Below are 15,051 nucleotides of genomic sequence, written 5' to 3' on the forward strand. Positions count from 1 at the left end.
TTGCTCTTTGCTAAGAAGCTATTTTTGTTTCTTTTTGACCATTTTAATTGGAAATAATCACAGTGAGGTACTTAATTGTTACCTAGAAATGGTTTGATATTGAAATAAAAACAGTTGCATTGGACCTTTAATGTGGTAAAAAGAAATGTATGGAGTTGTGCTAGACTATCTATACATAAAGGATATGTAGTGTTGTTTTTAAACATATGCATGCTTTTCTCCTCCAAGAAAACAACTGCGGTAGGATACACCCGAGAATCCTCCGCAGAGGCGGCAATCGAGGAGAGGAGCAAACTCCTCCGTTCACCTATTAACGAATTGACACTCTCCTACATATGGCGACCAATTATCAGTTTCCGGGACACGGAGGAGAGGAAGACGGAGGAGTCGAGAAGAGGACTTACTTTTGCACAATTGAGAAAAGGCTTAAGTGTTCTACTTTCCCAGCCAGCACCTCACCAACCAATGTCTGCATTCTCCTGTCTCCACTCCTGAGACAACCTTTAGAAAATGACCAAATATTTTCCAATTTATTCACGCTCAAAACTTTTGTTTCAAGCACCTATTTGTTAGGTTTTTTATTAGTACAGAGCACATTGTGAAAAATGAACATCAGTCCATGGAAGGTGTCCATATCTCATGCACCAGATATATCCTTAAAATTATCTGTGATTATTGTCCACATTTACTCCACAGTATGAAATGAATCTAGTGATCCAGCGACACTCTGAACACGACTGAACCTTTGAATGTGTTTATTTTGTTAAGTGTTTATGAGTTTAGTACACTATTAACACACCACATAATTCACAACCCTTGGACAACCCTCCCGGCGTAGGATAATGAACGGTGCAGGAGTGTTCTTTTTTACAAAAAAGTATCCGTTTATTTTGTCACTCGAGCAACAGACATTTTTGTTTACATTCAGAACCCTGGGGCTGAACATGCTGCGGAGTGAGGCAGGTGTTGGTGGTCTCAGATAGTCTTTTGCTCTGGAAGTTCCTGGGTTTCAGAAGTCGTTGTGTCCTCCTGGCTCTTATCCGCGCCCTGTGTGCAGCATTTGTCACTTGAAGGCTTGTTGTCTTTCGCGCCATTGGGAGTGTTGGAGTAGGTTGCGTCTATACTCTCGTAGGGCTCTGATGTCCACTGGGAGAAACATAGAACAGATAGAAAAGTATTAATGAATTATTAATTATTTTATTAAATTGATTTAATACAATCTGAAATCTGATGCATTGTACCAGTTAAAAAGCAAATGTTGTCTAATTTGAATTTGACTTATTTAAAGGTTCTGACCCATGTCTGATAAGTGTCCTCAATCAACTGTTGACATTAAACGCTAACATAGTTAACCACAACATAGTTAAACGTTAATTTAGTCTCATGAATTAAGCTTAATAAATGCTACTAAATATGTTATCGGGCTGGAGCTCTGACTTCTACCTGTGTGGCTCGGCTAGTGGACCGGCAGGAGGGTCCACCCATGGCGATGTTGACGCTGCTGGACGACTGCGTGTCCGTGGTGTTGCCCCCCTCGGCCGCCGACAGGCCGGAAATGACCAGACCGCTGGAGAAGCTCCTCTTGCCGAACAGCAGGCTGAGGGTGGAGCTGGAGGAGGACACCTGGCTTGAGCGGTGGTGGGCTGCAGCCTGGAGCTGGGAGCTCAGCTGGCCCCCGGCCGTGGAGAGCCGCGGCACCTGGGAGAAGATGGAGGCGATGGAGGTGTTGAAGGACAGCTGGCTGTTGGAGAGGCGCTGTACCAGGCCGTTGGCCGAAGCTGACACCTGCTGGCTGTCCAGGATGGGCCCTGACTGGCTGGTGACTGGAGGCCGCTGGCTCTGGGGCTGCACTGAGCGGCTCCGGTACTCTCTCCTGGCTGGATGGATGCACATGAAGGCAAGAAGACACAGTCAGTGTCAGAACCTAACATGACAGAACCCTGAACATAGCTGGCAGAACCTAACATGGCAGAACCATGAACATAGCTGGCAGAACCCAACATGGCAGAACCATGAACATAGCTGGCAGAACCTAACATGGCAGAACCATGAACATAGCTGGCAGAACCTAACATGGCAGAACCATGAACATAGCTGTCAGAACCTAACATGGCAGAACCATGAACATAGCTGGCAGAACCTAACATGGCAGAACCCTGAACATAGCTGTGCAAGACACATCAATGTACTCTACTTAGATGTGTAATGCTTTCATGGTAAGGAAACCAATATGTAAATTAGTAACTTGGGTGAACCATCCCTTTAAACATATTATGTATTGCATTTGTTGAGAGCATATGTGTGCATCTCCAGTAGAGAAAAGCTGGTGAACCAAACCTGCAGCGTGCTGCCTATTGGCGTGAGAGGTCCTGTTGGGCCTGGCCTGGTAAAGACTCAGGCTCTGGGAGGTGATGGAGTTTGGGTTGTGGCTCAGAGAAGAGGAGCCCCCTGCACAGTCCACATCCTCCATGTTCACCCCACTGTTACAACTGGTCAGGTTATCCTTCCGCACCCTGCAACACAACACACACACACACACACACACACACACACACACACACACACACACACACAGGCCTATGTTACCTTTCTATGCCCTTCGACAGCGCTATTAACATTTTGTAAAAACATTTAACTCAAGGGCAATGAATCTGGATTTAAAAATCTACATCTAATCTCAATCGAAAGCATGGATCTATAAAAGGCTTACACAGTGCAGCCGTACCTCCACCCAATACACACACTAAACATAAAAGTTCTATTAGACTAACAGAAGATGCTAATGGTCAGTTAGTTATTTCAATCGCTCTGGATGCAGCCAAACACGTAGCAGCACTTTAGCCCTATAGGGTTTGGGAAGAGTGGTGCTGTCACAGCAGAAAAGGCCTTGATTGGATTCCATCCATAGGGGAGCAGAGCATTAGCAGACTGGCTGATAAAGGAGACCCTTCTGTTTCCCCTTGGCAGCCAGCACTCACCGCAGCCACTTGGAGAAGAGCCAGGTCCTGATGCTGTCCAGGCTGAGAGGGCCGCCCCAGATGCTCCTCAGCTGCTTGTGGGTGCCCATGTAGGAGGTGGTGAGGGGGGACACGTACATGGGGTAGCCCAGCGGCTGGTCGCACGACGAGTTGATCATGTTTCGCAGGGCCTGCTTGGAGTTCTGGATGCTGCCGCGCTCCGGGTTGCGGTTGCGCAAGAACACCAGCTCCTGCTGCTGGCCGGCCCACAGGCCCCTTACACACTCCTTATTTATCTAGAAGAGAGGATGAAGAGGGTAGTATTACTGACATCTGAATACACAACACACATTTGTACTTCCACTTTGACAAAAAATTACAATTAAATCAATTTAATCCCACTTTGTAACACAATAACATGTGGAAAAAGTCAAGGGGTGTGAATACTTTCTGAAGGCACTGAAGTCAGTGCCAGAAAAACTGCCATATTGCTTACTTCAGTTTTTTAACCATTGATGGGGAAAATGCAAAACTGACCCTAGATCAGTGTCTAGGGGCAACTTCACCCTACTGTACACCATTCATCCCACACCCACCTTTATGACCTTGAAGCTGAGGTGGCGTTTGTAGAGCATGATGATCTTGTACTCGTCCGTGCCGTCGTCCACCATGTGTCTCAGTGTAAGAAGAGTGTCCCGGCTGGACAGAACCGCCTTCCTCCAGGCTGGGTCACTTTCATGGCAGATCACCAGACTGGTCTTGTAGTTACTAATGGCCTCGTACAAGATGGCTGGCTCCTCGGTCTCCTCCAGACATGTGAAGTGGTCCTGAGAACAACCAAGGAACAGAGCAGTAAGTAGAACCGCCGTAAGTAAAAGCTTTATTTCAGGGATTTACTGAACCACTTTAAGGACAGGATTCAATAAAGCATTGTCGAAAACTTTTCTACTGTAATTTGCGCTTGAGCCGACATCCGCAGCTTTTACCCGTGAATTGCTCCTTTTAAATTTCTCTGACATTTGCGGGAATCACATTCACAGTAAACACTGCAGATGTCAGCTCAAGGGTAAATAACCTTTAAAAGCAAAGTGCAGTCAGTGCACTTATCGACAATGCATCCTGGCCTAAATAAATAAATCTTTGCAGCCCTACTGTAAAGTGCCTTCAGAAAGTATTCACACCCCTTGACTTTTTCCACATTTTGTTGTGTTACAAAGTGGGATTAAAATGGATTTAATTGAATTTTTTGTCAACAATCTACACAAAATATTCTGTAATGTCAAAGTGGAAGAGAAATTATAACATTTGTAAAAAACAATATGAAGAAAAAAACTGTATTAGATATATAAGTATTCAACCCCCTGAGCCAATACATGTTAGAATCACCTTTGGCAGCAATTACAGCTGCGAGTCTTTCTGGATAAGTCTCTAAGAGCTTTCCACACATGGATTGTGCAACATTTGCCCATTATTCTTTTCAAAATTCTTCAAGCTTTGTCATATTGGTTGCTGATCATTGCTAGACAACCAAGTTCAGGTCTTGCCCTAGATTTTCAAGTAGATTTAAGTTAAAACTGTAACTCGGCCACTCAGGAACATTTACTGTCTTGGTAAGAAACTCCAGTGTAGATTTGGTGCTTAGCGCCATTCTGTTTTTTTTTTCCTGAAAAACTCCCCAGTCCTTAATGATTACAATAATACTCATAACATGATGCAGCCACCACTATGCTTGAAAACATGGAGAGTGGTACTCAGTAATGTGTTGTATTGGATTTGCCAAAGACATAACAGTTTGTTTTCAGGACAAACAGGATGCATGTTTTGGAATATTTTTTTTCTGTACAGGCTTCCTTCTTTTCACTCTGTCATTTGGGTTAGTATTGTGGAGTAACTACAATGTTGTTGATCCATCCTCAGTGTTCTCATATCGCAGCCATTAAACTCTGTACCTGTTTTAAAGTCACCATTGGCCTCATGATGAAATCCCTGAGCGGTTTCCTTCCTCTCTGGCAACTGAGTTAGGAAGCACGCCTGTATCTTTGTAGTGACTGGGTGTATTGATACACCATCCAAAGTGTAATTAATAACTTCACCATGCTCAAAGGGATATTCAATGTCTGCTTTAAAAAAACAAAACAATCTACCAATAGGTGCCCTTCTTTGCGAGGCATTGGAAAACCTCCCTGGTCTTTGTGGTTGAATCTGTGTTTGAAATTCACTGTTCAACTGAGGGACCTTACAGATCAGAGATGAGGTAGTTAGTCAAAAATCTTGTTAAACACTATTAGTGCACACAGTCCATTCAACTTATTATGTGACTTGTTAAGCAAATGTTTACTCCTGTTTACTAATTTAGGCTTGCCATAACAAAGGAGTTGAATACTTATTGACTGAAGACATTTCAGCTTTTCATTTTAAATTAATTTGTAAACATTTCTAAAAACATAATTCCATGTTGACATTATGGGGTATTGTGTGTAGGCCAGTGACCAAAAAATCTCAATTTAATCCATTTTAAATTCAGTCTGTAACACAACAAAATGTGGAAAAAGTCAAGGGGTGTGAATACTTTCTGAAGGCACTGTACAGCAAGATACCATAGTTAATAGATACATGTACAGTCCACTGAGAATGCACAGGAAGAGTTCAAGGTTAAATGTACAGTCACCTACATATCCTACTTCAATAAGGGAGCAAGAGAGCAAATGTTATTGTCTTCAAGATTGGCTATTGTGAATACCTGATGGAGCTTGAGACTCATCCTCACACCTGGGGCCACCACTTTCTGCAGCAGATCCATATCCGTAAACACCCACTCATCTTTAGTGGCGATACGGAAGTCTCCTTTGAACAGAGTGTTGAACCCATACAAGAACGACTCCAAACTGAGTTAGAGAGACAGAGAAAGGGACCATTGTCAAGGTTTTTATCACATTATAGCAAACAGAGGGTTAGAGTTTATAGAGACTTGCGTACCACTGTGATACTACAGTGTACTTGTATACAGTGTACTGTGATACTACAGTGTACTTGTATACAGTGTACTGTGATACTACACTGTATTTGTATCTACTCTTCCTGGGGTCCAAACACATTAAGGCACTTACATCACACATAAAACAAAATATAAAACAGTACATCATATAACATTATTACACCACTACATATCTACAATACAAAATGTATAAAACCACCATACAACAATACTACAATGTACGTGTGTGTAGAGGGCGTGTGCTAGCGTGTGTGTGCGTATGCGTGTCTGTTCCTGTGTGTGTGTGTCTCTTCACCTGCTGTTCCATAAGGTGTATTTGTATCAGTTTTTAAAATCTGATTCTACTGATTGCATCAGTTACCTGATGTGGAATAGAGTTCCATATAGTCATGGCTCTATGTAGTACTGTGCGCCTCCCATAGTCTGTTCTTGACTTGGGGATTGCATGGGTGTCCGGGGTATGCATGGGTATCCGAACCGTGTGATAGTAGTTTAAACAGACACCTCGGTGCGTTCAGCATGTCAACACTTCTTACAAAAACAAGTAGTGATGAAGTCAATCTCTCCTCCACTTTAAGCCATGAGAGATTTACATGCATATTATTAATGTTAGCTCTCCGTTTACATTTAAGGGCCAGCCGTGCTGCATTGTTCTGAGCCAATTGTAATTTTCCGAGGTCCTTCCTTGTGGCACCTGACCACACGAGAGACATAGCTGCCCCCTTATGGAATCTTAATGGAACTACAGCTTAGTGTGGATTGATGTGTTTTTACCATCCATGCCTGGAGGGTAATAAAACCCCATATTTAACATGAAAGGAATGAATATTTGACAGCTATGGAAGGTTTACCTGTTGGACATGTTGTGAGATGCTGTCCCCAAGGATCTCCTGCCCAGCACAGACAAGGCATAGCACAGAGTGACCAGAGGGGAGTCCTCGTCACAGTCCACAGGCTGGCAAAACACAAAGGTCAAAGGTCATCAGTGTTCACATCCACTGAAATGACCAGCAGCAAGGAAACCAAACTGTACAACATGGGGACATATTGCATGTCATGATAAGGCCCTGGAGTTTTTCCTGACCACACCTTATCAGGAAAAATAGGCGGCAGGTAGCTTAGTGGGTAAGAGCGTTGTGCCAGTAACCGAAAGGTCGCTGGTTCTAATCCCCGAGCCGACTAGGTGAAAAATCTGTCTGTGCCCTTAAGCAAGGCACTTAACCCTAATTGCTCATGTAAGTCGCTCTGGATAAGAGCGTCTGCTAAATGACTAAAATGTAAAATGTATGTAAATGTAAAAATGAACTAGTTCCTAGAGTTTTCCTGAACAGGAAAAATGAACTAGACTTGGGCCTGGAGGGCCTGGAGTTTTCCTGACCAGGAAAAATTAACTAGACTTGGGTCTGGAGTTTTCCTAACCACATGAGCTGACCAGAAAGAATGACCTAGACTGGGGACTGGAGTTTTTCTTGACTACATGCATGATTGTACTGTTCATTGCAATCTCACATCTCCACTCACCTCCTCCATTTTGTTGGCACAGTACTGGATCCACTCCAGATAGACGTTACAGAAGCTGGCCCTGGTGACACCCTGGAGGCAGTGAACGTAGTCCTCGTCTATCTTAACGCTGAACACGGCTGGGTCTCTCTCTATGTGGTGCCACTTGGTGTAGGACACCAGAGCCTCCGTGATAGAGGGATCCTTGATCCACGCCTGTAGCTTCAGAGAGTGGATCAGGTAGTAGATTATGCTCTAGAAGTGAAACGAGAGGGAATAATAACAGAAGATTGATGAGGTTCAAATATATTTTTTTATGGTCTACTCCCTTTTGCTTGCATAAGACGATGCTCAGACTTACCGTGGGATGAAACGTATTGAACTGCTTATGAAATAAAACCGGTAATGAATTACAAAGATGGTGAAAGTAAACAAAAGTGAATATAATTAAGCAATAAGGCCTGAGGGGGTGTGGTATATGGTCAATATACCATGGCTAAGGGCTGTTCCTATGCACGACGCAACGCGGAGTGCCTAGATACAGCCATTAATCGTGGTATATTGGCCATATATCACAAACCCCTGAGGTGCCTTATTGCTATTATAATCTGGTTACCAACATAATTAGAACAGTAAACAAGTAATTTGTGTCATACCCGTGGTATATGGTCTGATATACCACGACTTTCAGTCAATCAGCATTCAGGCCTCAAACCACTCAGTTTATAATACTGCTTAGATCATAGGTTAAATTCAAATTCAAAAACCTTTGTCTGTTACATTTCCATAAGAAGTAAAAAGGTCTAAAACCTTCAGATAGTAGGTGATGAGCAGTTTGCGCAGGTCGTACACCTGCAGCATGGTGGCAGCGTTGTTCTCGCTGATACTGTAGCCCTCCAGCAGGTACTTGGTGGTGGTGACCTCCCAGGCCAGCCATCGCAGGTTGAAGGCCGCGTTGCAGGACAGGACGTGGGGCAGGTGGCCCGGCTCACAGCAGCAACAGGCATCGTCCTCCTCCACCCCCTCAGTGATGGCCTCTACCTCCCTCTGCTGGCAGTATGTACCTGGGGAGGAGGAGAAGGAGCACAGACCATCATGTTAATGGTGATTGTAAGTCTGTGGTAGAGATGTAAGGCTTATGATTATTATATAAAACAATTTCAAATAAAAATGGAATAACTTCTGAATTAAATTAAATGTATCAAACATGTAACATTCAACACAGTCAAGATATTTCCCATATCAGTAGAGTGTGTATATAGATGTACAGTGCATTCGGAAAGTATTCAGACCCCCTCCCTTTTTCCACATTTTGTTACGTTACAGCCTTATTCTAAAATTGATTAAATAATTGTTTCCATCAATCTACACACAATACCCCATAATGACGAAGCGAAAACAGGTTTAGACATTTTTGCAAATGTATTAAAAATAAAAAACAGAAATACCTTATTTACATAAGTATTCAGACCCTTTGCTTGAGACTCGAAATTGAGCTCAGGTGCATCCTGTTTCCATTGATCATCCTTGATATGTTTCTACAACTTGATTGGAGTCCACCTGTGGTAAATTCAATTGATTGGACATGATTTGGAAAGGAACACACCTATCTATAAAAGGTCCCACAGTTGACAGTGCATGTCAGAGCAAAAACCAAGTCATGAGGATGAAGGAATTGTCCGTAGAGCTCTGAGACAGGGTTGTGTCGAGGCACAGATCTGGGGAAGGGTACCAATACATTTCTGCAGCATTGAAGGTCCCCAAGAACACAGTGGCCTCCATCATTCTTAAATGGAAGATGTTTGGAACCACCAAGACTCTTCCTAGAGCTGGCCGCCCGGCCAAACTGAGCAATCGGGGGAGAAGGGCCTTGGTCAGGGAGGTGACCAAGAACCCGATGGTCACTCTGACAGAGCTCCAGAGTTCCTCTGTGGAGATGGGAGAACCTTCCAGAAGGACAACCATCTCTGCAGCACTCCACCAATCAGGCCTTTATGGTAGAGTGGCCAGATGGAAGCCACTCCTCAGTCAAAGGCACATGACAGCCCGCTTGGAGTTTGCCAAAAGGCACCTAAAGGACTCTCAGACCATGAGAAACAAGATTCTCTGGTCTGATGAAACCAAGATTGAACTCTTTGGCCTGAATGCCAAGGGTCACCTCCGGAGGAAATCTGGCACCATCCCTACGGTGAAGCATGGTGGTGGCAGCATCATGCTGTGTGGATGTTTTTCAGCGGCAGGGACTGGGAGACTAGTCTGGATCGAGGGAAAGATGAACGGCGCAAAGTACAGAGAGATCCTTGATGAAAACCTGCTCCAGAGTGCTCAGGAACTCAGACTGGGGCGAAGGTTTACCATCCAATAGGACAACGACTGTAAGCACACAGCCAAGACAATGCAGGAGTGACTTTGGGACAAGTCTCTGAATGTCCTTTAGTGGCCCAGCCAGAGCCAGGACTTGAACCTGATCAAACATCTCTGGAGAGACCTGAAAATAGCTGTGCAGCGATGCTCCCCATACAACTGACAAAGCTTGAGAGGATCTGCAGAGAAGAATGGGAGAAACTCCCCAAATACAGGTGTGCCAAGCTTGTAGCGTCATACCCAAGAAGACTCGAGACTGTAATCGCTGCCAAAGGTGCTTCAACAAAGTACTGAGTAAAGGGTCTGAATACTTATGTAAATGTAGTATTTTATTTTTAATACATTTGCAAAAATGTCTAAAAACCAGTTTTTGCTTTTTCATTATGGGGTATTGTGTGTAGATTGATGAGGGGAAAAAACGATTTAATCTATTTCAGAATAAGGCTGTAACGTAACAAAATGTGGAAAAAGTCAAAGGGTCTGAATACTTTCCGAATGCACTGTATATGGCTCTGGATGTGGTATAGTGCTCCTCACTGTGTTGCTGTATATTAGTCAGTATCTGACCTCTGAACTCCAGGCCTCGGAGCTGGAAGGTGACCAGGCCGTTGCCAATCTCGATGAGGTGAACGAAGGCGTTGAGGTAGTCAGAGGCCAGGATGAAGCAGTCTCCAGAGCTGTAGTTCCCCCAGCGGCCCAGCATCAAGTCACCACACAGAGAGTGCTGCAGAGAGCGCGTCAGATACTCATAGAAGATGGAGTTCAGGTTGTTGTCGTCGCATCCTGGGGGAATAAAGGTTTATGTAAAATACACTGATTGACATGAGAAACAAACCAACATGTATTAACCATAAGAAGATCCTTGTAGAGTTGAGAAATTCTAAATCAGATTATTATTTTAACGTTAATTAGGGGGAAAAACATGTTGATATTTATTCAATAAACTCAATGTTACCTGTCTCTTTATCAACCTGAGATACCAGTCTGCTATTAGAGTTGTCAATGCGTTTGGTGCTGCAAAATGGTACAAAACCATAGATTAGGGAGACAGTACATTCATTAAAATAAGGTAAACATTGTCTAACATACCATAGGAGAGCATTCTGGTTTATTTTTAGGACCTTTTCTGTCTGTTAAATGAGTTACATAAATCCTCATCAATAACTCAGTGACTGGAGTAGAGTTAGAGATGGAAGCGGAAGCGAGACATCTCACTGGCTCCTTTTTTCAGTCAATTAACTAAACAGACCAGACCCAGTTGCTACCGCAATGGGAGAGACAAACGTCCTGAGTAAGACTTCTTCATTTATCCACCATCTTTGGTAGTCTCTATACTCTGCTTGTCTATCCCTAGCCTAGAGCACTTAGCTCAGGGTCCTTGCTATCCGGAATCCTTGGGATGTCCCTACCCCATTGAAGTTGAAATTTTAAATGGTTAAGGTAAGGGTTAAGGTTAGGGTAAGGGTAGTGGTTAAGGTTAGGGTTTAGGGTTAAAGGATCCCAAGGATCCAGAATAGCACTAACACTTAGCTCATTCAGCTGAGTGCATGACATCATCTCTGAGACAGAAATGTCCTTATATGGATGTCCACAGGGGATTTAGGAGGCCATAGAATTCACCACTTGCATATTTCCTGAACACATTAAAAACAGATGAAGCAGATGTGAGTGACTAACAATGAACTTTTATCAAATGAAAAACAAAATGTTATTGACAGTGACCTAACTCAATGGTTTGGTCATAGACTCAAACTGAGTCGGACGTCCCTCATCCCCCTCTTTATTCATAATGGACTTTCACATGTCCCATCTCTAAGGCTGGATGCCCTGGGGTGCGGCCGACACACCGTGGTGCATTAAGGGGTGCATGCATATTTCATGGTGCTTTATCTCATGCTGCGAACGGTGAAAGGCCATTACTTGTAGTTCCTCTCCCAGAACTTGACGGGCCGTGGGTAGGAGGTGATGAAGATGGCGCTGCCCAGGAAGGGGCTGAGAGGGGTGTAGAACAGAGTCGTGACGAACGTCTGCAGCAGCAACATGGCTGAGTCTGAGCTGCATCATGAAGGAGAACCACCACAACCAAGGAACAACCAACAGGTATCAATTCAACTGGAGACAACAGGTTTACCATACTCACATATCTTCTGTCAAATTCGCTGTTACATTACAGTTTCAGTCAGAGCAACCTCAAAACATATGTGGAAGCTTGTGTAGTTCCTACACATGTCAAAACCAAAGGATACGAGGCACAGCGAAGGGCTGAGCAAATGCATGGAAGGCGCTGCCCCATGCGATCTGCCACGGTGCGATATAGACCATGATGAAGTGGAGCTTGTGAAGCAGATCACTGAGCTGTAGAGGAACAAAGACCTGCTGTGAGTCACTGACAGACAGCAAAGTCAGTTATTTTTAGACCAGATCCTAAAATAAATCCAAGGTAATCAAAAGTAGGAAGGCCACTCTATATACAGAGCAGCTGGCAGGTGTTCGCTGCTTCACACAGACCCCGAAAAAATACTACTGTACGTTTGTTAATCAACTGTAGGGAGTTTGGGGACCGCAGTCATAGTGAGTTGTATTCATTTCCTACATTATCGTAGTGAGAGGTCTGTCATTGGGAGTGTGTGTACCAGTCTCCAGTCACGTCGCAGACTGACCTTGTGGAAGACAATGGACATGATAAAGAAGTCCAGCAGAAAGGTCTCTGAGGCCCTGCTGCAGTCGAACTCGAAGAAGACGATTGTGAAGATGAGAGTGACGAACTGGAAGCTTGGATTGCAAAAGGAGGCGCGGAGGAGCTTCAACCCAGCAACTGTCATCAACAAGACATCACAGCTGGAGCGAGACACAGAGACCTGAGCGACTCAGGTGTACAGGCATGACACAGCGGAGCAAAGCAGAGGGGTGACATGGAGTGGGAGGGGGGCAGGGGAGAGAAATGCACTAATACTAGCAAATACTGTATATACATCACACTTTCTTCCCTAGCAAGGGAAGTGATATGCATAGTGACTGTTGTCATGATGACCAGGCTCAGATGATGATGACATCATAGTGACTGACTGTCTACTAGTTAGTACATGTACATAATTCAGACTGGGTTGAAAGTTATATTTATGTGATTGATTAAGGTACTTAGGTTTTGTTCCACCTCCAAGATGCACAGAAGGGAGTGGTGGAGACTATATAAACCTATGAAGAACTGTGTGTTTCCAGAAAAGGTTTCCCCAGGTGCTACAGGTAACTGCCAAAATAAAGGAAACACCAACATAAAGTGTCTTAATAGAGTGTTGGGCCACCACGAGCCAGAACAGCTTCAATGCACTTTGGCATAGATTCTGCAAGTGTCTGGAACTCTATTGCAGGGATGCGACACCATTCTTCCACGAGAAATTCCATAACTTGGTGTTTTGTTGATGGTGCTATCACAGGCGCTGCTCCAGAATCTCCCATAAGTGTTCAATTGGGTTAAAATCTGGTGATTTAGACGGTCACAGCATACGGTTTGAATCGTTTTCATTCTCATCAAACCATTCAGTGACCACTCGTGCCCTGTGGATGGAGGCATTGTCATCCTATGGGGGCATAGCCATGCTAGCCAAAATAGTGGCCAAAATAATGGCCTGTGGAAAGAATTGGAGGGCGCTCAAACAACGTGAGTCGAGGTGCAACCAAAAAATTCAATAAACACAGAAAAGGTAAAGGCGCGACACTCGCTCACCATTAAACTAAAAATGTATTTAAGTAAGGTTAAAAGATTAACGTTTCGACCTTTAATGGCCTTCAGCAGAATAATCCTGATGATTATTCAGATGAAGGCCATTGGAGGCCGAAATGTTAATCTTTTAACCTTAAATAAAATAAAATACAAATAATGGTTAGCGAGTGTTGCGCCTTTTCCTTTATTATTTCTAAAATAATGGCCTGCCTAGTATTTTTATACATCATGGGATGTTAACTGCTTAATTAACTCAGGAACCACACCTGTGTGGAAGCACCTCATTTCAATATACTTTGTAACGCTCCATTATTTTGGCAGTTACCTGCACATTAAGATTTATGTTGACATTTTAAGGTAATTACGTAAGTGGGACAGAGGCACGTTTAAAGTATTTCACACTGTCTACCTGCCAAGAGATTAACTTTACATTCCAAACTGAATGTTAGACAGATTATCTAAATAAAATGGTTTCAAACTGAAAATGGTTCTTAGAAGACCTGGGTCAAATACATACACAGGTTGGCATTTATTGGGATGACTCATGTACTGGAAGCATCTCTGCAGAGTGGTCACTAGCTGGCACAGCAGCCACAAAGTCATACAATTTGATTTTAAACTTAAACCTAACCTTAACCACACTGCTAACCCTAATGTCTAACCCTAACCTTAAATTAAGACCAAAAAGCATTTTTGTTTTCATGAATTTTTATGATATAGAACATTTTGACTTTGCAGCTGGCCCATCTAGTGGAAACTGCTCAGTTCTGCCTCCAGGGCAAGCAAGACTCATGACAATAAATGCCCACCTGCAATACATACGTCCAATACTTGGCATGCGCTTGATTTAATTAGCTCGGTACAATGGAACCACTGGAATAGTTCCAAAAGTGCAAACCCCAAATTACACCAAGCGCACATCAAATACTTTCAAATACTTTTGCATTTGACCCAGGTCTGGGTCTTGGTTGCAGGGAAAGGAGGGAGTATGTGTTTTTTATACAAATCTTTAGGAGAAAGGTACTCACTGGATGCCTAGCTTCTTGCGGTGACTGAGTGAGAAGCCATCATTGGTGAGCGCACTCAGAATGATGGCTGGGTAAACCACGTATTTCTCAAAACACAGCAGGCCCACGTACAGACGCTCAAACCACATCAACTGAGCATCATCTGGAAAATGAAATCAACTTTAATCACAACACGCAAGAGCTGTTTATTACTTTTGCAGCATTTGACAAATCTTTATAGTCCTTCTTTGTTTGTGAAAATGGATCAATGACAACACTGCATGGATTGGTTTTGGATTTGAAGAGGGGGAATGAAAACTGATTTATAAATAAACTAAAATCAACATCAGACAAAGATGAAAGCACAGGAAGGAGGTCTTCCCCAACTAACTGAACCCACACATGTGTATAGAACTATAGGCTATTAAATGTAGTGTTTCATCAAATTTGTGCCAGAGATGCAAAAGGCCTACTGTAGGAAAGATTGCATTGTGTCAGAAAACATTT

The 15,051-nt window shown here is 43.4% G+C and overlaps 1 protein-coding gene across 1 annotated transcript in view; it reads right to left on the reverse strand.

Annotated features, from left to right (window-relative positions):
• Positions 1 to 535: 535 nt before the first annotated feature.
• Positions 536 to 15,051, reverse strand: part of pcnx2 (pecanex 2) — a gene marked incomplete at its 5' end in the record, with an annotated part of 36,139 nt that continues 21,623 nt past the window's right edge. Inside the window, 15 exons of the mRNA XM_084141976.1 lie at positions 536 to 1,146; positions 1,444 to 1,877; positions 2,338 to 2,513; positions 2,979 to 3,253; positions 3,554 to 3,784; positions 5,698 to 5,842; positions 6,804 to 6,907; positions 7,474 to 7,707; positions 8,263 to 8,516; positions 10,384 to 10,599; positions 10,772 to 10,830; positions 11,737 to 11,866; positions 12,063 to 12,171; positions 12,477 to 12,654; positions 14,566 to 14,707. Of these exons, the coding sequence (XP_083998102.1) occupies positions 976 to 1,146; positions 1,444 to 1,877; positions 2,338 to 2,513; positions 2,979 to 3,253; positions 3,554 to 3,784; positions 5,698 to 5,842; positions 6,804 to 6,907; positions 7,474 to 7,707; positions 8,263 to 8,516; positions 10,384 to 10,599; positions 10,772 to 10,830; positions 11,737 to 11,866; positions 12,063 to 12,171; positions 12,477 to 12,654; positions 14,566 to 14,707 (2,858 nt within the window). The 3' untranslated portion in view covers positions 536 to 975. The remainder of the gene's footprint in view (positions 1,147 to 1,443; positions 1,878 to 2,337; positions 2,514 to 2,978; positions 3,254 to 3,553; positions 3,785 to 5,697; positions 5,843 to 6,803; positions 6,908 to 7,473; positions 7,708 to 8,262; positions 8,517 to 10,383; positions 10,600 to 10,771; positions 10,831 to 11,736; positions 11,867 to 12,062; positions 12,172 to 12,476; positions 12,655 to 14,565; positions 14,708 to 15,051) is intronic.

Source organism: Coregonus lavaretus (assembly GCF_964263955.1).
Source record: "Coregonus lavaretus genome assembly, chromosome: 25".
Lineage (NCBI taxonomy): Eukaryota > Metazoa > Chordata > Actinopteri > Salmoniformes > Salmonidae > Coregonus > Coregonus lavaretus.